This window comes from Chlorocebus sabaeus, chromosome 12 (assembly GCF_047675955.1).
Source record: "Chlorocebus sabaeus isolate Y175 chromosome 12, mChlSab1.0.hap1, whole genome shotgun sequence".
Lineage (NCBI taxonomy): Eukaryota > Metazoa > Chordata > Mammalia > Primates > Cercopithecidae > Chlorocebus > Chlorocebus sabaeus.
In genome coordinates this window covers 63,918,043-63,941,756 of record NC_132915.1, presented here as the reverse complement: position 1 = coordinate 63,941,756, position 23,714 = coordinate 63,918,043, and the positions used below count along the sequence as shown (strand labels likewise).

General features: G+C 40.1%; 1 protein-coding gene across 3 annotated transcripts in view; it reads right to left on the bottom strand.

Moving 5' to 3' along the window:
• The window catches only part of UNC13B (unc-13 homolog B), a 233,211-nt gene that overhangs the window by 94,772 nt on the left and 114,725 nt on the right, over positions 1-23,714 (bottom strand). For 2 of the 3 annotated variants that reach the window (XM_007968847.3, XM_007968848.3), the window contains exon 8: positions 13,208-13,442. In XM_007968847.3, coding sequence (XP_007967038.3) covers positions 13,208-13,442 — 235 coding nt within the window. Of the gene's footprint in view, positions 1-718; positions 8,960-13,207; positions 13,443-23,714 lie in introns of all 3 variants that reach the window. The other variant, XM_073021753.1, reaches the window with a different exon arrangement.

The following is a 23,714-nucleotide window of genomic DNA, read 5'->3' as shown; positions in this document are numbered from 1 at the left end:
GGAAATAATAGTACCCCCTGCAGATGGATCCAGCACACTGCTTGAGACTGAAGAACTACAGAAAAGGACACCTCTGAGTTCCTGTGAGATTTTACTCAAAGCATTTATCAGACATCAGACTTGAGGATAGTAAAAGGCAGAGATGATGCCTTGGAAGAAGTTATATAAATCTGTATGGAATAGGATATGGGAATACAGACTATCCCAAGGCATCCTTTGCACTTTGTATTTAACTTAATACACTCATTGCCACTGGAGAAAGCATCTTAGAAGACTTGAAAAAACAAAGCAAAATAGGTCTATCCTCATCTCCTACAAGATATAAGTGCCTCAGGCCCAAGGAAGCATCCTAGCCTATCATGTAGTTGTAGTTAATACATACCATCAACTACTTGCTACCTCTTCCTGCCCTCCTTTCTCCATTTCGCATTATACAAGGTAGAGCAAACCAGAGTGAGTAAATCTCCGGGCCCAGCCTTTGCTTTAAGCAGGAAGCTCCTTGTTCCAATAAATGAATTACAATTGGCATAGGGAGAAGAGGAGGATGAAAATACCCACACACTGAGTTCTTGTTATTTAACCCCTAATTAACATGAAGCTCGGGTACTAGGAAAGACACAGGAAGGATAAAAAATAAGCTATGATTAATCTACCACTAAGTCACTTGCATCATAAATGGTCGATTCTTTAAAGCCATTTATGATGCTTAAGAACAGGCCTTTTGTTGGTCATTGGCTCCATGATGTCATTCAGAGTGACTGGCTGCTGTACATTCAAATCAGAGTCAGTACTAGCAGGCACTGCCTCCTCTTCCTGTTTTTCTGGCTGGTGAAATATCTCAGAGACAGTGGAGGGTTCTTCCTCATGTTTCCCTGAAGGACAGGTGGGGCTAGAGAGGTTGCCTTTGGTATCCCAGTGCTCTCTGGATGCTGAGATTTCCTGCTGGTTCCCCTCTTCTCCAGGCCCTGAAAGCCCCTGAGCACAGACCTCTGGCCTGGCCACCAGCTGCTCAGAGGCCCCAGAGGGCTGAGTGTAGACTTTATTTGGCTGAGCACTGGCCCCAGATATCTGAGAAGACTCCAAAGCTTTGTTAGCCTCACTGGAGTTAAGGTCCTGATCACTACTAGTAACTAAAACTGGAGGGGAAGATTCTGTAGGCATTTGCTCAGGGCCCCCTTTGTTCTCTTTTGGCCACGGAAATGAAAGATCCACCTTTCCAAACCCTAGTTTTGAATCACTTGCTAGTACACTTCCTTTCCCCTCACTATTTCCCTCAAAGAGAGTTGACAACTTCTTAAAACTGGACATTAAACCAGTCTCTGCTGCTCTATTGCCAGAGGGGAGAGATGAGGAAAAGAAAGAGCTCAGTGGTTTCCCATGGTTAGTAGCAGAGGATGGCAAACGAAGCTTTGGCCAACTGGTCACATTTGGGATCTCAAAACGTGGTCTTGACTGCTCTGTTTCCTGAGGGACTGCAGGTGGATCTTTCTTGGCATGAATTATCTCACAACTTTCTTTGGCAGGAAGCACAGGGTCCTCCAGCGGAGGATGAGAAAAGCGCCCTTCGGTTTCCAGTGTGGTGCTCTGGCTCACACTTGCATCACTGAACAGTGTAGTATCAGTTTCTAGTGAACTGGCTGGATGCAGCTCCAGTAAATCTTGGTTTGAGGAGGCAGTTTGAATAGCTGGCTCTGGCTCAAGAGGAAGAGGTAGCTGAATTGAAGGAAGCTCTTCGGCAATGCAGGTAGGATCTGATTGCAACTGTGTTGGCAGTGCAATGTTCTCTGCTTCTAATGATGCCTCTGTGTCTGTAGCTTGCAATATCCCCATGTCTCCTTCATCACTCAGAGACAATACTCCTTGCCCAGTATCATCGCCTGAGAAAGAAGATGTATTAATTGTTTCAGAACGTTGAAGTTCCAGAATATTTTCAGGAGTATTATTGTCTTCCATTTTGGTTGTTAGCTTAGGATCATCTGTCAAGATATCTGATTCTGGCTTTGCACTAACCACAGTCATTCTACAGTCACTGAGAGTAGATTCTGAATTGGGTGCTGTAAAGGCAGCTTCTCTCCTTTCTGGAGGTGCTGATCCTACAGCATCTCTGGAACAACCATTTTGAAGCCATGAAGTAGCTGGGAGAGATGATTCTTGTTTGTATGGCTCTGGCTTGGGACTTTTGAAAATTCCAAATAATTCATCTTTGAGGGGCTGAGATGATGCATCAGAAGCAAGAGAGAAAAAGGAGTTTTTCTTTGGAGATTTAGCAGAGGAGAAAAGTCCAGAGAGTGTTTTGGGAGGTTCAATTAAGCTCCCAGAGAAAGATTTCACTTTGGTCACAAACCCTGAAAGCATGTCTACTGAAGATCCCAATGCAGATTTGTCTTCCTCTTTATCTGCATCTTGGTTCTGAAGGTTCCCTGCACACCCCGGCACTGGAGAGGAAGAGGCTGGCCCCAGGATCTGTGGTAAGACCTCATCGGGGGCCTTTTCTAATGGCAAGTTCACTGGTTCAGTAGCAAATTTCTCATTTTGGTGGTAGTTAGTACAACTATCTAAGTCATTGAATTTTTCAATTAACTGTTTAGCAAGTGAAAAAGAGTTGGACAGTGAGTCACTGGGGAAGGCTTTGTGGTTGAAAGCCTCTTCTTCATGGGGAACTATCCCAAGGTTCTCTGGGCCAATGAGGAATGTTTCAGCTTGTGCCTGAAATTCTGGTGAAGGAGGAACAATGTCTTTTTGCAACTCATTCATCTGGAAATCCACTGATGTTCGTGGTCCAGTATTGGAACTCAGTTTTTCCTCACAGTCCCTCTTCTCTATACTGAGCTCATCTGCAAGGGAGGTAACCTCAATTGTGTTGTTAATGGAAATACAAGGTGCCATTTGCTGTTCATGAACTACTTCTTCGGCTGTGCTATCTCTATGACCACTGGAACTTTCTCTGGTCATTGTGCTACTACTGTCTACAAAAACATTTGTCTTCTTACAGGGCTGGGAGGTCACTGGAACAACAGTTGAAATGCTTTGTTTTTCCCCAGAGGTCTCCTTATTTTGATCCAAAAAGGGCAAGCTGAAGAAACTAAAAGTAGAGCTACTATGAGAGGTATCCTTCTTAATGCTTGAGCTAGCAGTGGAAAAAAAGGAAGGAAGTGTGAATAGCCCTTCTGCTTGAGATTTGGCTCTTGGTAGACTAGCAGAGGCTCTGTTCTCAGATTTTTCAGATCTAGTCAGAAAAGAAAATATACTCTTTTTGGTTGGTAACTCTGGTTGAGGTGAAGATGTTGTAGCCATGGAGAAACTCCAGTCTTTGTCAGAAAAATGATATTGTTCATTTGAATTTCTCTTGCTCATGGTATCAAAGGATATTTCATTACTTTTTGAAGCTTCTGTCACTGTAGTCACACCACTAGTTTCTACTGAAGAATCCCTGGAAGACTCTTTGAGATTACTTGTTGAAAAAGATGAATTAGGTGACTGCTGGATTAGGTGGTCTCTGAATGGTACCTCTTTTTCAGTCAAATCATTACCCTGGATCCCTCTAGTTGATGGTTCCTTTAACCTACTGTCATCGATAGTAGTCTGTTTATTCAGTCTTCTAACTCTAGCCTTCCCTTTAGAGGAAACTGGTGCAGCAGGAAAGTTCCCAGTGCCCTGGCTAGCTAGCTCTATAGGAGTAGGACTTGACCTGACCTCATCCTTATTAGTTGAAGAAACAGACATATTTTCAGTTGTCTGTATAGGAGATACATTGGCTTTAAAGAAATCCCCAAGGGTACCCCAAAAATTTGAAACACCAGAAGATTCTTTCTTTTCCTGAGGTGATATTTTGACATTTGTATCACCAGTCTTTTCTAAGTTTGATGATCCTTCTTTATTCACCTGAGCTTTAAAAAGGTTCAAAAATCCAGATGACTGTTTTTCATTTGCTGTCATACTAACTGAAGATTCTCTACTGAAGAGTTTCAGTGCAGTTTTAAATAATTTTTCCTCAGACTCTTTGGACGACTGGTCCTGGGGAAGCTCACAATTCTCATGCTCATCGCTACTATGCTGAGGTGCAGGAGAAACTGAAATAGAGTCCGTTGTAATGATTTCATCATCTTTTACACCTAATTTAGCCTGAGGAGTTGTTTGGCTTAACTGGAAACCAGATTTTAACAAACTTTGCTTTTTCACATGAATGTTTTTATTTAAAGAGAATTCTTCTTGTCTTATATTTTTGGTCAATTCTGGATGCTGAACATTGGATACTATCTGTCTTTCTGAATCCTTGAGAAGACTTTTTTCCTCATTTGGGGAGTTACCCTCTAATTGCTTACTCACGATTAATGACTGAAAGCCATCATTTGTGAGCTCTGCTAAATCTGACTGCTGACTGACTTTCTGCATGGCCAAAGACTCTAAGGATTCACTCTTACCAAAATTCAAAGTACTTCCAACTGAGGCACCCAAAACAGAAAATACTGAAGTCACTTTGTTCACTAACGATGTCTCTTCTGCTTGTTGTGAGCCTTTAGTAATATTTTCAGGATGAACCAAAGAGGCAACTTCTTCAATAGAAGGCTGAAGCCAATGGAAACTGGAAAGGTGAACTGATGAATCTTTAGTTAGAGGCTGGTTTTTATCTCTCTCTATAATTTGATCTCTGTTTAAGACATGATTACTAATAGTTTGGGGCTGACTTCTGAGATCTAATGTACATTCAGGATCTTCAGAACCACATGGCTTTTCTTTGAAAGATCTAAAATCTCCTTTAAATTTTTGACGATTATAGCCTGAAAAATCTAGTGGCTGATCGCTTTGGTCATAACTTGACTCTTTAAGTACTTGTGAAAAGGTTTCTAAATTTAGATACAAGGGTTCTTCACTTCTTGGCAAAGCTAAAGATAAATCAAGAGGGTCATCAATTGGTTCCTCTTCAACATACCACAATATTTCATCTTCCTCATCAAGTACTTTAAAACTACAGGCAGAAATAATGCTGTCATCCAACATAATACTTGAGAGACCATTTGTCTGTAAATCACAATCCAAATAATCTTGATAAGAATCAGGTATAAACAAATATGCATACTGCCCAGTAGAATCAGTGAGAAGAGAATAGATATATTGACCATCATGAAACATATAATATCCATAATCCCCATCCTCTGATGGCCACCACACTCCATGTTCAAGACATGACAACCATTCCTGGTACTCATAACCAAAACTTGAAAAAACAAAGTTTTCATCCATCTTTAATGATTTTTGATCAACTATGGGGCATCTAGTCTTTTCATGACCTGATGAAGAGCTTAAGTCAATGGGTAATTCTTCTAGTGAATTATTAGCCTCATTAATTGGAAGAGGACCAGAGTTTCCATATAATGAGTTAGCTGCCCACACATCACCTCTTAATAAGTAATCTTCATTAAATGCTAACTGATTGAATGATTCATATGGTAAGTCACACCAAATGACACTGTTTGGATTTGTTCTCCACTCCAAGATATTTGCATTTTGATCTTTTTGGCAAAAATTTATCACTGAGTTTTCTGAGTCAAGCCACAAGAAAGCATCTGCTGATGGAAATCTATTTTGATTTAACATATAATAAACTGGCTGAAGTTTTCTGGAATTTTTAGACAAATCTTTTATGTCAGAGTCCCATTCAAAACAGAAAGGACTGTTCATCTCTTCAAAAGCCTGACAGTTGTTTGATTTATTGAGAATGTTAGTATTTAGTACAGGTGAATTTAACTTCTTTGAATTTTCATGTAGTTTTGCCTCAAGAACATGGTTTGGCATTTGCCTCTTAGTCATAGATTTATCCAAAAAACCTAGCTGAGCACTTGGAGCACAGTGAAGTACAATATTCTCAGAAGAGGGACGATGCTTTTCACTTTGTTGATTTTTCCCTGTAGGAGAACAATGATGATTATCAACCCCAGCATCAGATAATGGTATGTTTTCTTTAGGTAACAAGGAGGCTTCTATGAAGCCAGAAGTTTCATGTTTTTCAACATGGTTCTTCGGGGTCTCAGAAGTCACATGTGAAGTAGCAGGGACCTCATCCAAAGATAAATGCATATCTCCATTCAAACTCTTCGTGTTGCCTAAAGACACGAACTTTGCTTCCTCCAGTTTATGATCAGTCATACTGCTATTTGATAGCAGGTTAAATATTCCAGAGATTAAACCTGGGGTATCATTCTTGTGATGGGAGTCATCATTTTTCAAATTTAATTCTTGACTAGACAAATTTTCAGCAGAAGAAAACCTATTAAACAGGCCAGAAAGGAAGCTTCCTTGGGTTTTTTTCTTGGAAGTCTTATCTATAACCTTATCTTCATCAGTTTCATTAACCAAAGTGGATTTCGAAGTGGCAGAATTACACTCTAATGAAGAGTCTGATGCTACTGAAGATGCTGCTTGTATTAGACTCTTAACTTCTCCTAAAGGATCTGAAGTTATATGTTTTTTGGGCACAACTCCAGGGATGGCTAATCCATCTCTTTCAAAATTCTCTCCTGCTGTGTGGTCACTTGGATTTAATTCCTCTATACTCCCAAATTTCCCCGGATCATTATTAATATTTGTAACTGAATCAGACTGTATTATATTAAATTTGGCATCTTCAGGACTATTTCTTTGGTCATTCTGATTAAATTCCTCTGTACTGTCAAATTTCCCTAGATTATTATGAATATTTGGAACTGAACTAGATTTTATTGAACTAAGTTTGGCATCTTCAGGACAATTTACTTGGTCACTCTTATTAAATTCCTTTGTACTGTCAAACTTCTCTAGATCATCAGGAATATCTGGAACTGAACTAGATTTTATTGAATTAAGTTTGGCATTTTCAGGACAATTTATTTGGTCATTCTTTTTAAATTCCTCTGTGCTGTCCAATTTTCCTAGATCACTATGAATATTTGGAACATAACTAGATTTTATTGAACTATGTTTGGTATCTTCACGGCAATTTTTTTTGCTCTCCTCATCAGTGGTTACTGCTGAGCCATCATTAACAGTAACCTTGCTGTCAGTGAAAGAAAATTTAAACAAAGGAAAAATGCTTCCTTTCTCTTTTAACTCCTGTTGCTTTTCAGAATGACTAAGACCTCTAAAAAATGGAAGATTTAGTTTTCCACTAAAGGAAAAGGAACGACCATCTTTCTTAGAGCCCCTTTCTAATCCATCTTCCTCCACCTGGTGAATTTTCACAGATTCTGACAAACTTTCCTTTGAACAAGTCTCAGGGGAAGTGAGCAAAAACTGGCTAAACGATTTTCTGAGTGGCTCAAGGAAATCATCATTACCAGTAACTTTGTCTTCCTCTAATGGCTTTGAAGATACCTCTTTATTTGCAGTTCTACTGCCAGCTGTACAAGGATGTCCTGGAGTATCTTTGGCACATATTTTTTGTTGATCTGGTAACACAGACACATCTATACAGGGTTTTCCCTCCAATAGACTCTCAATGTCATCATTTTTACTTGCAGAACTAGCTAAGTTTGAAGGTTCACTAGTTACTTGGGAGGACAACAAATTCTCACTTGTGGGCATCTGGAACCAGCCCGTAGTTTCTTCATCACTACTCTTTAATGCAATGATGCTACTACTGTGATTGTCAAGAGTGCCTTCCCTTTTATTTAACTCCAAACCACACTCAACAAAGCTTTCTTTTCTCTGTGGCTTACTCTGGTCATCATCTTTTTTTGTTTCCTCCTTTTCTGAAAAGATCTTCAATGGATTTAACCTGCTGAAAACCGACTTTATAACCGAACTCTGATTCTGTAGAGCCGAGTCCTTTGGAATACCTTCTGTTGCATTCTCAAAGTATAAGCTCCCAGTTTTATTGCCCATGTGCTCATTTTCAGAGGTTTTTCCATGTCTGCCTATATTCACATTATCATCTCTTTGAGAAGATAATGGAGATTGCATGGAAAGATCCTTTTCCAATACTGCCATGGCTCTGGGTTTAGATCCCAAATTAATCGCCTCTATTTGATTAAGAGTTTCTGCTTTTTCTGGAACTAAGGAAACCAACTTTTCCACAGAGTTTGTTAGATGCTTTGTACCTGAACCCACTTTTTCTGTGAGTGAACTAAACAAAGAACCAACAGCACATTTTACTCCAGTCATCTCAGGGAAAGAGATGGCCGTGTCCTTGTCATTCTTGACAATAGTTAAAGGTGGTATTTGATCCCCAGGCGTTCTGTGTTCTGCATCAACAGTACTATTTTGTTTATGTGATTTCTTAGTTTTTGAAAGTGAACCAAATCTGTTAATCTCCTCTTCCTTCTCTGCTAAATATTCTGACACAGTTTCTACCAAACACTGAAGCTCATCCATTGTATCAATATGGTCCTCCTTGGGCTCCTCAATAGAGGAAGGGGTTCTTTCTTCTATATAGCACCCAGACAGATCTCCAAGTGTTTTTGCATCACAATTCATCCTTTGTAATGGCAATGCTGAATTTGCTACATAATATTCTTCAGGAAAATCTCCAAGATGGTGGACACTGGATGAATGCCATGTTGGTGATTGTAAATTTTCCTGCTTATCAGAAATGGGGGAACCCAGAAGTTCATCAGAAGTACTACTAGTAGAATCTTCAAGAATATCTAATGAGGTAAAATTAGTGACATGCTGGTTTGAGCCAGATGACTTTTCACAGTGTCTTAAACAACTGGACAGATGATAATCATGACTTTCCAACTTAATGCGCTGCAGGCCACTCTTAACCACAAATCCATTTTTGTAGGGGTACAAAACTGGGTACCCCATATTTTGTTTCTTATTTTCAGTATGGCAAAGGGTACAATTTTCAGTATTAGAATATGTACTTTTGTAGTTAGTCTTAGTTTCAGATCTCTCATAATGCCTTCTTTCAGTGTCTTCAAAATAATTGTATAAGGGTTTCTTTTTTCTTCGTCTATCTAGTGTATCATATTTTTGAGGATACCTGGAGAAAACAGATGCTTCAACCTTAAATTCAGTAGAGAATTCTGTTTGTTGGCTCTGAGGTGATGTCTTTTTCCTGTTCTTATACTTTGGTTGTTTCTGTTGGCTGTAGTATTTATCCATTTTTGAAAGGGTTCTAATTTCTTTTACCTCTGCTTCCTTCAAGTTTATGTTATTATTTTCTAGACACTCTTGTGATATTTTTCCCTCTATCTCCTTATGCATATCTTCTTGCTCTTCATAGTCAACATCAGAGAAGGCTGAAATAATCCTAATCTTTTCATCTTTAGCCCGTGAGCCTTGTCTGATGTGAAGGGATAAAATTGGAGGAACAATAAAGCAAAGAAAAAGGAAGAGACAGGGAAAAGGAAGAAAGAAGTTATAAGATTTAATACATGTTCAATGGGAAGACTAGAATAATAAAATTGCCAATGTGATAAAAAGCATTCAGACCAAAAAAATATGAAAAAGAAATCCACATGTTCTTAAATATTATATCAATGTAGCCAAATAGTTTATTCCATATCAGAAAAAGAACAGCTATAATATCAATTTTTAAATGCTTCAACTTGCAAATTTTCATTGGTGAGCTTTTTAGAATTCTTTTATTTTTCTAAGAAACAAACGAAACAATTAAACATGTTGTACCAATATCTAGAATGTATTTGCAATATTAAAGTATACCATAAAAACCTATCAAGGGATTTCAAGAAACCGAAATTTGCTGATAAATTTTTAGTCTAAAAAGAAGCCAAGCTGTTAACTTTCTGAAAGTTATATTTGAGGATGTATAGCCAAGAATATAGTCAAACATATTTCTTTTAATAAGAAAAAAATACATATAAAACATTTTTTTACTATCAGCAGAAGTCAAACTTTGTTATACTACAAAAAATAACAAATAATTTAAGGCATTATAATTTTTTTTTCAGACGGAGTTTTGCTCTTGTTGCCCAGGCTGGAGTGCAATGGCACAATCTCAGCTCACTGCAACCTCTGCCTCCTGGGTTCAAGCAATTCTCCTGCCTCAGCCTCCTGAGTAGGTGGGATTACAGGTTCCCACTATCAGGCCCAGCTAATTTTTGTATTTTTAGCAGAGGTGGGTTTTCACCATGTTGGCCAGGCTGGTCTCGAACTCCTGACTTCAGGTGACCCACCCGCCTCAGCCTCCCAAACTACTGGGATTACAGGTGTGAGCCACCGCGCCCAGTCTAAGGCATTATGATTTGCTGTTTGTGAAATCTAAAAGCTATATGCATTGAGGATCACAGTAAAAAGAAAATCTTTCCCTATACTGACTGTAGCAGCAGAAGCTACATGTGAGACTTATGAATACTGAAAATAGCCTGACCTTCTTTTCAGTTAGGTTACAGACTGCCTTCTTCTATGTACCAAGGTAGGGATGGAGAAAGAATCTACAGGCTAGGAGCTTATTAGGTCAGTGTGTTCTTTATAGATCTAACATCCAAAGCATTCATTTAGGAAACAGAAGCAAGATCAAAGCAGACACTTAGTCACTAAAAATCTTCTAGAAGGCCAGGTGCAATGGCTCACACCTGTAATCCAAGCACTTTGGAAGTCTGAGGCAGGAGGATCACTTGAGTGTAGGAATTCAAGACCAAACTGAGCAACAATGCAAGACCCTGTCTCTAAACTCACCATGTAGCAGTTTGGTGAGGTGGGCAAGAAAAGGAGATCTTCCTATGGTCTGGTGAATTTTTTATTGATTGACTGAGACAGAGTCTTGCTCTGTCATCCAGGCTGGAGTGTAGTGGTGCAATCTTGGCATACTATAGCTTCAACCTCCCAGACTCAGGCAATCTCTTGCAACTTAGCCTCCCAAGTAGTTAGGACTATAGGCATGCGCCACCAAGTCCAGCTAATTTTGTTTATTTTTTGTAGAGATGTGGTTTCACTATATTTCTCAGGCTGGTCTCAAGCTCTTGGACTCAAGTGATCCTCCTGCCTTGCCTCCCAAAGTGCTGGGATTATAGGCATCAGCCACTGCACCTAGCCAGTCTAGTGAATTTTAGAAACCAAAAGGATAAGCTAAATTGGAATGATTTTCTGAAAACTAACCTCCAATCAGTAAAATAACTGATTCAGGCAAGGATCAATGGATGCTAAGATCATTGAGTAAAAGACTACTGGGGAAACAGAGTATTGATACAGTCTCAGGTATCACTTCAGATATTATTAATTACGAAGGAGAAGAGGTAACTTTACATTGGAGAAATACAGCATATACCAAATTTCTTAACCACAAAATCAAACTAAACATCACCAATAATAAGACAAAGTATGTGCTTCCTGAATGCATGTGAAGGAGACATCCACCATTTTTGCCAAAAATGTTTAACCTGATTCTAAACATGAAGAAACAATCCGAGAAAAACAAACTAAGGGGCATTCTCAAAACAACTGGCCTGCACTCTTCAAAAAAAAAAAAAAAATGTGTCTTAGGCTAGGCACAGCGGCTCACACCTGTAATTCCATTTGGGAAGCAGAGGAAGGCAGATCGTTTGAGGCCAGGAGATGGAGAGCAGCTTGACCAACATGGTGAAACCCCATCTCTAACAAAAATACAAAAATTAGCCGGGCATGGTGGCATGCACCTGTAGTCTCAGCTACTTGGGAGGCTGAGGCAAGAGAATCACTTGAACAAGGAATGCTGAGGTTGCAGTGAGCCAAATCACCCCATTGCACTCCAGCCTGGGAGACAGAGTGTGACTCTGTCTCAAAAAGAAAAAGAAAAAGAAGAAAAAAAAAAGCTTCTTAAAAGACCAAAAAAACAAAAAGTAATGAAATTTTTGCCAAATTAAAGGAGGTTAAGGAAACATGAAAACCAAATGCAATGCACCACAGTTCTGGATTGGATCCTGGACCAGAAAGGAACAAATATACATACAGAACATTATGGAGATAACTGGGGAAATTTAAATACGGTCTAAACATTAGATAATAACATTGCATCATTAAACTTCTTGAATGTGATCATGATATTGAGGTTATATAAGAGAAAGTTCTTTTTCTTAGGAGTAACATGCTGAAATACTTTCTGATGAAGTAACACAATATCTGCAACTTATTTTTAAGTGGTTCAGAGAAAATGTATGTGTATATGAATACATATTAGGGAGAATGAGATAAAATACATGTGGTAAAATGTTAACACAACTGGTAAATCTAGGCAACATGAATATGGGTGTTCACTGAATTACTTCTCCAAATTTTCTTTAAGTCTGAAATTTTTTTTCCATCTTGGGGCAGGGGAGACCACATATGTATGTATTTGCTTTTATACTCATAAATATATGACAATAGTCTAAGGAAGGATACATAAGAAACAACAGTAGGAAGGGAATTATGAAACAGGAAGAAGAAGATGGGGTACAGGAAAGTAAGCGTGGGTGGGAAACTCTTTATGCTGTATTGTACCTTAACATTTTTTAAACCGCATAATTGTTTTATATATTTTAGAAATAAAATAAAATTAAAATAAAGTTCCAGTAAAAATACTTTTTTTTTTTTTTTTGAGACGGAGTCTCGCTCTGTCGCCCAGGCTGGAGTGCAGTGGCCGGATCTCAGCTCACTGCAAGCTCCACCTCCCAGGTTTACGCCATTCTCCTGCCTCAGCCTCCCAAGTAGCTGGGACTACAGACGCCCACCACCTCGCCCGGCTAGTGTTTTGTATTTTTTAGTAGAGACGGGGTTTCACTGTGTTAGCCAGGATAGTCTCAATCTCCTGACCTCGTGATCCGCCCATCTTGGCCTCCCAAAGTGCTGGGATTACAGGCTTGAGCCACCGCGCCTGGCCTCCAGTAAAAATACTTAATCTGCTATAAGAAATCATATTGGTTTTCTTCTAAAGTTCTCAGGGAAATATTTAGGCAAGAAGGACTATCCAATCTGTGATTTTTGTTTTTAATCCTGGCGAAGGGTATAGCAAACTCACTGAGTCAGGAAGTGGGGCAGATACACCCCAAGTGGGCCTGCCCTGATCAGTTGAGAATCACTGACCATAAAAATAAGTATTCCTTATGGCAATGTATAAACATTCCTTATGGCGATGTATAAACATGTGGAAGAGAAAAAAAACTAATAATCTACACAAAATGACTGTAGTTTGGCCTGTGATACTGCTACCCTTCCGCTACCTCTTAAGGTTAAAGCATCCAAATTCTTGTTTCCAACTGCATCATGAGACCTGGATATTACGAAGAGAAAGTACTTTGTGTCCAATACCCACCTGATGGCCCGCCGCTCAGGATAATCAAAGTCATAACTTTGCATAGAATCATTACAAGAGTCCCGGGAACTGCCTTGAAGTAGCAGCTGCTGCGGCAATCCCACCGGCACAGGGAACTGGTGCACAGAAGCGTTGGGCTGGGAAGTTGTATGGTAAGGAGGTGGGATGCTGTTGCTGGTCTCACTGCGATAGTCACTATCTCGGTCATCGACGGCACTATCAGGGTCTTCAAAAGCTATGGAATAAGCACATTCAATGAAAGCACCCCAGCTTTATTTAGTTCTTCAGAATTATTTCTGCTTCTAACTTAGTAGTAACAAGTCTGGACCTTGAGAACAAAAGCAAGCTAAGCTTCACGTGAGCCCAGTGACCTCAGAGCCATGAGCAGAACGGTCTCAATTAATACCCACAAGTCTCTCTTCCTTATCACAGGAGATAGTATACTTAGTTTAATTTTAGTGCTTATTCTTAGAGGAGCTCCAGGTTGCATTTTCCCACTGCAGAATTCTTTGGAATTCTGCTTCTCCAACTATCATAACCGTAATTAAAAACTGCTTTTAAATGTCACAAATACAGTCTGGTCCTCTGTTATTAAAGAAAGGGGAAGGGAGCAGAGGTTTAAAAAATTAGCTTTTTGGCCAGGTGTGGCGGCTCCCACCTGTAATCCTAGCACTTTGGGAGGCTGAGGCCGGTGGATCACTTGAGGTCAGGAGTTCAAGACGAGCCTGGCCAACATGGTGAAACCTTGTCTCTACCAAAAATACAAAAAATTACCTGGGCATGGTGGTGTTCACCTGTAATCCCAGCTACTCGGGAGGCTGAGGCAGGAGAATTGCTTGAACCCAGGAGTCGGAGGTTGCAGTGAGCCGAGATCATGCCACTGCACTCCAGCCTGGGTGACAGAGCAAGACTCCATCTCCAAAAAAAAAAAAAAAAAAAAAAAAAAAAAAAAAAATAGCTTTTCATATCTTGGGAAAATAAACAACAAAACTTTTGTTTAACGTCTTGGTGTTTTCAGACTTTTAAACATACAGACTGTACCAAATAAGGTCCAACATCAGAAGCTGGTCCTGGAAATCAGGAGGGTCAAAGCCAAGGCTTGGAAATCAAGTCAAAGGCTCTAGATGCAGCTGAGAACAGTAGCACTCTTATGGTGCTGCTGCAGTGTTGGGTTTTTCTAACAATTCCTGTCAAGCACCTACACCCTAGGCTCAGAATTCCCATCCAGAGGATGGGTTGAGAGAAGAAAAAACATATGTACTGCCAATGGGATCTTGCTGACAATGCAGCCAAGTTTATCTAACAGCAGTGACTACAATTTCATAGAATTATTTCTGCCTTTCAGACCAGCACCTGACTGGCTACCGTTTTTTTTCTTAAAATTAGCTAAAAAGACCACACTTACAAATCATCGCTGTGCTTGGAAAGGGAGCTCAACCTAAGAGTGCTTTGTAGCCTATTTTACAAAGAGGAAGTCGTATCTGACACCATACCCTTATGTGTATGATTAACAGGGTTCCACATGTCCTTTCTTGACAAGTTTCTATTTGGTTCACAATGAGGAAAAGGAATGTTCACCATCTCAAAATGGAGATACTTTTAGCAGAAAATGAACTCATGTTATTAATTTTAAAAGATGATCTTGGCCAGGCGCAGTGGCTCACGCCTGTAATTCCAGCACTTCGGGAGGCCGAGCGGGTGGATCACCTGAGGTCAGGAGTTCGAGACCAGCCTGGCCAACATGATGGAACCCCATCTCTGCAAAAATACAAAAATTAGCCAGGCATGATGGCAGGTGCCTGTAATCCTAGCTACTCGGGAGGCTGAGGTGGAAGAATCACTTGAATGCAGGAGGTGGAGGCTGCAATGAGCCAAGATTGTGCCACACTCCAGCCTGCGTGACAGAGCAAGTCTCCATCTCAAAAAAAAAAAAAAAAAAAAAAAAAAAAAAAAAAAAAAAAAGATAATCTTGTAGCAATGTGGGCAGTGGAAGCCTCCTGAAGACCGTAAGGTTAGGCTTTTACAATTGCTCAGGCAGGAAATAAGGACTTGCATCTATACAGTGGAAACAGAAAAGAGTTAAAACTAGAAACAGAAAATTCCAGACAGAATTGTAAAACATAGGGCCATATGGAAGATAATAGGGAAATGACCCCTTGGCTTCTGTTAGACAACCCGGTAGGATAAGAGTTCCAGTAAAAGAGACACAGCACAAACATGTGGGTTCTATAGATAAGGAAGAAAATCTGAGCATCGGACTCTCGATAATATTTGTGGGTACAGATGGGAGATGGGGTAAGATGATCTTATGAGCTTTTCCTATTTCAGTTTATGGTTACATGTGAACATTAAAAAAGGAGAGGAGAGGGATTAGAACCCCAGGAGGAAAAATATCAACATGAGAAAGAAGCTAATGTTCAAATGGTCAGGAACAATTATTAGTAATACTTGACATTTGGAACAAGTAGTCCACTGACCAGGGCAGGAGTAGCAAAGCTTGAAAACAAAAGCAAACAACAGGGATGCAAAGCATTCTGCTTACAAAGCATTCTGATGACATATTAGGAAAAAGAGACTTTGGAAGCACTGGTTTTAGCCCTTGATGCATCTGTTGTTCTGAAGACAAGAAAAATAGGACCCAGAGACAAAACCATATGCCACTCAGACTTAATTCTTTCTGAACCCACAGAAAGAGCAAGTCTGTAGAAGTCAGTGCTGGACTATTCATGCATACAGATGAGGGGGCAGAGGCCACAAAGGAGACAAAACCAGAGTTCTACTAAACTCTGGCAGGAAAAGTATTAGCACATAACCCAGAGAACCAAGATTCAGTCTCCAAGGAGGCAACCGCGACAGACAATCCTATCGCTTTTGAGGCCGGCGAGTGCAGCTCAGCCAGAGTTAGAAGCCCACGACCCAAATCCATAGGTTTTACTTTCTCCCTGCATGTGACCCATTACTCCTAAATAATGCTCTGCTTTTTGTTTATTTTGCTAGGCTGAACGGAGGAATACTCTACAACTTCACTAAAGGCTAACAACATTTCTACACTAAAGAAATAAAGGGCAAATATTAAGAAAGCATCCATGGAAAGAAGAGGTTGGGAGTATAAGGTATTATGAAAAGCAGGAGAGGGCAGGAGAGAGAAAATACTAAGGAATAAAGTGAGACAAAGGAGAGAAACAGAAAAAAGTAGTGACAGACAATCACCTCCAGTTTTCCTAAAAAGTAAAACCTCCTGGCACCAAGCCTGATTAGAAACTAAAAATGGAAATTCAGGAAAATGTGTAACACTTCAATTTGAATTAAATAACTGTGTTTTTCATGTGTCACTGACAATCTCTTACTGACTCCACAATTTACCCCACAGCACCATGTCGACTAGACAAGAAAAGCCCTGGCTTTGCAGAGAGAAACTGAGTGTAGGTTTGGTTGGCTCAGCCTAAGGAACTAGAAAGCCAGTTTGAGGGTAAAAGTTGAAAAGCCCCCGGTAAAGTCTATTTGAAAGATGGAAAATTAAAAGGCTGGGAACACCTGTTCACTCAACTATTCACTAAGTGCCTACACATGCAAGACTAAACAACACAGAAGACTCAGAATATACAATCAGTCTAGTAGGAGACAGAATATATAAATACAAATATTGAATTGCTATACAAGGCAGTTAGTATCATGAAAATAGCACAAACCAAGTGCTATGAGTTAAAAGTAAAATCACTTCCTGATAGGGTAAGTAAGGAAGCTTTACGGAAGAGATGGCTTTGAAGAACTGGTTCGTTTTTAATAGGTGAAGATTAGAGGCAGAGGGGAAATATCTTCTAGAATTTGGATAAAAGCAGTGGCATGATTAAAGGCCCAGTGGTGGGAAAGGCTATACAATTTTGAGAAACTGTTTTGTAGTTCATTTGATAGGTAAATAAAAGGACACACAGGAAATGATGGAAAATTAAAACCTGCAAAAGTAGGCTGGGAAGGTCATCTAACCTGGGGCAAACAAAGATAGGCCTCTGAGCACACAGCAGGCACTCAAACAAAATCCAGTGAAATACAGAACAATGAGGCCCTCTAGTATGTGGTATTCCTGGATTGAGTCCTGGACTGGTCTTTAAATCCACAGCACACCTATTAATAGAACTTCAGCAACCAAAGAAAGGAAAGAAAATTCATTCACATTTTTTTCATGGCTTAGTTGCTTTTTCTACTTGAAAACCTTAACTGAGCTCTGTTAACCCGTTTATGCCTGAGGTCACCTACTCTTGGGGATGACCTTGAGCAGTAGGATATAAATAACTCCCACATGCTTAGCGTTCCACTAATGGAACACCAGGCATAAATGGATCAAGCTGCTTTTGAGTAGTTTCCTAATAGCAGAAATACTCAGGATTCAAATCACAGAAAGCACAGACTTCATGAGAAATTCCACTGACAGGACAAACTTTGGCCCCTCTTAATACCTACTGGATATCTAATCACTGAGACTCAACCAGATCCCGTGAGATGGGTAACACAACCAGTAATGTCAGTCTAGGGCTACATGTTTTGCCACAAAGAACCGGCTGCCCACTCTCTAAGCTCTACAACAAAGGTGGCCTAGCTGGGCTGCTTCAAGGAAAGCCAAGCCATGTCCTCAGCCTCTTGTTTCCTTAACAAAAGCAGGTTTTTGGCTGAAATGGCATTCACAATTCGCTAGACCAATAAACCCGAGACAGCAGTCTGTTCTGCATATCCTCCTAGTCAAGAAAACCAGCCAAATCAGAATGCACACCAATTACCCTGACTCTAGTACATCCTAGAATGAGCCTTCTCCTTCTGTTCACTGCACTCCTTAGCCAAAGGGACCAAAGGAGAAGGCTACACTAGTGGGCTGATGCTACTACTTGCCTCTGGGGAATAAAAATTAGGAGATCTTGTCAGGATTATGACTGGGACTTTGGTTTGAAATTTGTAACACACATAAACACACACAAAGTTGTCTTGACAACCAGCCTGAAAGGATATAACATTCCACCACAGATAACTGTCTCCTAAGATTTAAGTAGGAGAGGAGAGGGAAATGGAAGTCAATGCATGAATATCCAGCTTCACAGTTCAGAGGGAGTATGTACTTTGTGGGTAAGATCAAGAAAATGATAAGGAATTTCAATTCTTACGTACTCTGTTGCTCTCCCCAGCCCAAATAGGTCCAGTGACCTAAGAAAACCACAAAGAAGCGCAGATAATTTTTGAAAATACTTTTTGAAGGAATTCAAAAGTCATTTCCCCATCCCAGCAATTATTATGTGCCTTACCTTACTTGAGCCTACCTCACTTGTATTCTATTAACTTTACATAACATAGTTTCTGCCTTCTACCAAACGTGAGACAAATCTACATTCTTGCTCTCTGCCATTCACTATAGAGAGACTAACAACAACCAAAAGAAACCCCAAAACAACAACAACAAAAAATTACTTCTTCCATATTGCTTTAAGCCCTCTTCTGGTCCAGGTCTCTCTCAGAACATTATCATTTAGGAGTTCATATGTCTTTCCTTTGTCAAAATAAGAAAAATTAGATCTCTGTCTCTAAGAAACCTTTCCCTGTCTGTGTTCACCAAACCTGAGCCCATCACAATAGATCTGTGAGAAGCTAAGCCCTGATACCATGGGTAAGGGAGTAGTTCCCTTGTCTGGGAGTGAAGATACTCAATTTTGCTACTCTCTACTGAAAATTAAAAGGTCAAAGAATGGCAATGTTTATCTCTTAAGAAATTAATCTTCTAATTAAGTTCCTAGACAAGGGAACTACTCCCTTACCCATGGTATCAGGGCTTAGCTTCTCATAGATATATTGTGATGGGCTCGGGTTTGGTGAACACAGAGACAGGAAAGGGTTTCTTATAGACAGAGATCTAATTTTTCTTATTTTTGACAAAGGAAAGACATATAAGCTCCTAAATGATGATGTTCTAAGAGAGACCTAGACCAGAAGGGGGCTTAAAACAATATGTAATAAACTAGCCTATTGGGTCCTCAAAAAGAGCCACTTCTTCTGAATTACCTATGAACTGTTAATAAAATCCAGTAAAACACAGAAGCTTTGAAGGACAGGAGAAAATTGAAAATATTTTTTATTCATTTTTCAAAATCAAAAATCCAATATTAATTAAGTCCTATTCCACACCCAAATTGAATTTCAGGGAACTAATTGTGACAAAGAAATCACTAAAACTAGGCCTTTAAACTCAAGAAACAAGAAGTAAATAGCTCCATAATTAAGAATATGGGTTTTTTTATTTTTTTATTTTTTGAGACAGAATCTCGCTCTGTCACCCAGGCTGGAGTGTGGTGACGTGATCTCAGCTCACTGCAACCTCTGTCCCTGGGTTCAAGTGATTCTCATGCCTCAGCCTCCCAAGAACCTGGGATTACAGGTGCCTACCAACACGCCTGGCTAATTTTTGTATTTTCAGTAAAGACAGGGTTTCACCTTGTTGGCCAGGTTGGCCTCGAACTCCTAACCTCCAATGATCCATTCGCCTTAGCCTCCCAAAATGCTGGGATTACAGGAGTGACCCACCACACTCAGCCAAGAATATGGGTTTTAAAGTCAGTGTTTAGTTCTTCTGGCTCTGCGATTTACTAGCTATATGATCTTGAGAAAGTTATTACAAATATTTCCTCATCTGTAATATGAGAATAATAATAACATAAGTGTCACTGGGTTATTGTAAAGATCATACAGGAAAAAACATGTAAAATGCCAGGCACAGTCCCTGGATGATGGTGAGCAACTAGCATTTGTTGTTATTTTGTCATGTTGCCAGGTTTTTGCTTGCGTTATGGAGTCCTAATAAATAAGAAGCAGAAAAAAACCACAACTCCTAGAATTGCACCCTCTGACAGTCCCAAGGTCTGCTAAGGAATCTTCAATGTGGGGTCCAAAAGGCCCTCAAACTGGTTCTGAGTGTGTGACTCCCTTGAAAGTCGACAGAAAGACTCGAAATTCTAGCAGCATCAGATGATGCCAACCCAGGTTGTTTTCAGTACTTGAGCTAATCCTCAATCCTGGGCATACGGGACTACTAATCAATCACAGACTTTAATTTAGTGATACCCTGACAGCCAGTTTTCTTCCTATGTACTTACCTTATTCCAACCACCTATGTCTCTTCTTCTCACCTCTCAGAAAGGATATGTTGGCTTAGTGTGCCATTTTAAAATTGTAATAATTTATTTAACTTTCTAACCATGGGGGAAGGGGAGGCAGGAAAAAAAACTCTCCTATAGAAGAGTTGCCATAGCAACTGCTAGAGTATAATTACTTCATTTCTTTTAAAAAGAAAATGGAAAAAAACAATGATCACATAGCACCTCAGAATATGTCTATCAACCTAGATCGCTCCAGGCAAGTGACTGCTGTTTCTCATCACAACTGTGAGCCCAAAGAAGCCTTTCTCTGCAGGATACTGCCACTCATCTTTGAGCACTCCACAGCACTCCACAGCAGTTTCTTATACATAAAAGTTCTCAGCAAATCTCTACTGTACTAATAAATTGAGTAATCTGATCCCATCTACTGGGCCCATCTCTAACCTATGAAAAAACAAGTCACGTTCTCTGACAAGCCAGTTCCATACTCTCACCACTTTAGCTCAGAACCATCATAAGATAAACTACACCAGTTTAAATAAGCAAGTTTCCTTCCCTACCCCAAAAATGCATTAAAACACATAACTAGCTAGCAGAACAATTACTGAGGATAGTTAGGTTTTGCTAGGCATTAGTACTGAGAAAAGGAAGGAGAAAATGTCCCAGGAAAAGGAAATTATGCATGTAAAGGCATGTTCAGTGAGCTGAAAATAGTTCCAGAATATCTAGAGTGAGAGGCTACAGAATTATGAAAGAATCTAATGACTATGGGTCTTAGGTAATGTTTAGAAATTAAGTAATATGAAGGATTTGGAATTACCTGGAGGGCAACTCAGAGCTATCAGAGCTTTTAAGAGGGGAAAGACAGGATCAGATTTGCCATTTTAGAAAGAGAACAGTGGAACAGTGTGGCCAATGGTGGTTGGTAGGGTAGAAAGGACTGGTGATTCGTAGGGAGGAGGTATCAGGGAGGCTCGTAAGGAGAATGGTACACTCATCTGTTGATAGCCTGGACTAGGGAAGTGGCAGAGTGGGTAGAGAGAAGGGGATAGATTCATGAGATATTCTGGAGGGAAAATCAATAGCATTTAATGAGTAAATAAATGTGGAAAGTGAGGAGAATAAGGATTAAATAATATTGCTTAGGTGTTTAGCTTGAGCTACTGGATGAGTGTGACATCATTCACTGAGAAAAGAATACAACATGGGGGCAGGCTGAAGGAGATGATTAATGCAGGGTTAGGTATATTGACTCTGAGATATCTGTGGAACATCTCAAATGAACTGGCCAGTAGACAGCTAGATATACGGGTGTGGATGTAGAAAGAGATGTGGAACAGACTTGGAAGTTTTCAGACTATACGTTCCAATAAGGGCAGAGATTTTTCTGCTTTGTTCTTTTGCTGTATCCTCAGCACCTGATAATGCATGGCACAATGTAATAGTTCAACAAATATTTATAAATGAGCATAAATAAAAATGCAAGTAAATAAAAACACTAAGGCAAGAGTGCAGGCCAAGAAAAAAAAGACTATATGAAGCGGGGGAACCCTAAAGAACCACCACATTTAAAAAGCAAACAGAAATTGTAGAAAGAAGAAGAAAAAGAGTAAGAGGAGGAGGAGGAGGAAGAGGAATCGACAGTCCAAAGCGTCGGTGAGGCTGTGGAGCAACTGGAACTCTTGTACATTGTTAGCAAGAATACACAGTGAAGTCAGGCATGGTGGCTCTTGCTTGTAATCCCAGCACTTTGGGAGGCGGAGGTGGGCAGATCACCTCAGGTCAAGAGTTTGATACTAGGCTGGCCAACATGGTTAAACCCGTCTCTACTAAAAATACAAAAATTAGCCAGGTGTGGAGATGGGCACCTGTAATCCCAGTTACTCAGGAGACTGAGGCAGGAGAATCACTTGAACCCAGAAGTGGTGGTTGCAGTGAGCCAAGATCATGCCAATGCACTCCAGCCTAGGCGACAGAGTAAGACTCCAACTCAAAAAAAAAAAAGAAGAAGAAAAGAAAGAAAAAGAAACGAAACTAGCTCCAAAGGAATGATAGAATTCAATTTATAACAAGTTCAAAAACAGGCAAAACCAAAAAGTTAGCTGGGCATGGTGGTGCATGCCTGTGGTTCCAGCTACATGGGAGGCTGAGGCAGGACAACTCACAGAATTCAAGAAAACATTTTACTTATGTTTACCCATCTATGATAGAGGATATTACAAAGGACATATTTGAACAGCCACATGAAGAAATACATAGAACAAGGTCTGGAAGGGTCCTGGGCACAGGAGCTTCTGCCCTGTGGATTTGGGATGCACTACCCTCCAAGCACATGGATGTGTTTGCCAATACAGAGGCTCCGAAAATCCATAGTTTTGGGATTTTTATGGAAGCTTTATCATATAGGCACAATCAATAGTAGTATTAGCGGTATCATTTTTTGTAGAAACAGAGTCTCACTATGTTGCCCAGGCTGGTCTCAAGCTTCTGGAGTGATTCTCCTGCTTCAGCCTCCCAAAGTGCTGGGATTACAGACATGAGCCACTGTGACTGGCCAGCATGATCAATTGTTAACTCAATCTCCAGTTCCTCTCCCTTTTCTGAAGAAAATGGAATGGGGCTAAAAGTTCCAAGCTTCTTGGGAGGCCGAGGTGGGTGGATCATTTGAGGTCAGGAGCTCGAGAGCAGCCTGGCCAACATGGTAAAACCTCTTCTCTACTAAAAATACAAAAATTAGCCAAGCATGGTGGCAGGCACCTGTAATTCCAGCTACTTGGGAGGCTAAGGCAGGAGAATCGCTTGAACCTGGGAGGCGGAGGTTGCAGTAAGCCGAGATCACAGCCACTGCACTCCAGCCTGGGTGACAGAGTGAGACTCCATCTCAAAAAAAAAAAGAGTTCCAAACTTCCAAACATGGCTTGGTCTTTCTGATAACTGGCTCCTATGCAAAAGCCCATCAAGAGTCCCTCATTAGAACAACAGACATTCCTAGCATCCATAAAATTCCAAGGGATTAGGAGCTCTGTGTCAGGAACCAGAGACAAAGACCAAAATATATGTTTCTTATTATAAAATCACAGTATCACAGCCCCCAGTGGTAATGGCATTGTATTTACAACGTTAAAAATTCTCTAGAGATATGGGAGTATAGCAAATACACCTCAAGTCCAAAACCACTGAACTCCCAATACTTTGAAATCAGAAACCACAGGACCATTCTTAAAATTTCTCTTTACTTTATTCCCCATGTCCAATCAGTCAACAAACTTAGTAGTTAATTCTGCTGAAATCTCCCTCCTCTTGTGCTTTCCTCAAAGATTTAACTGTCCTTATCAAGAAACTTATTACCTTAAGAATTATTAGAGATTATAGAATGA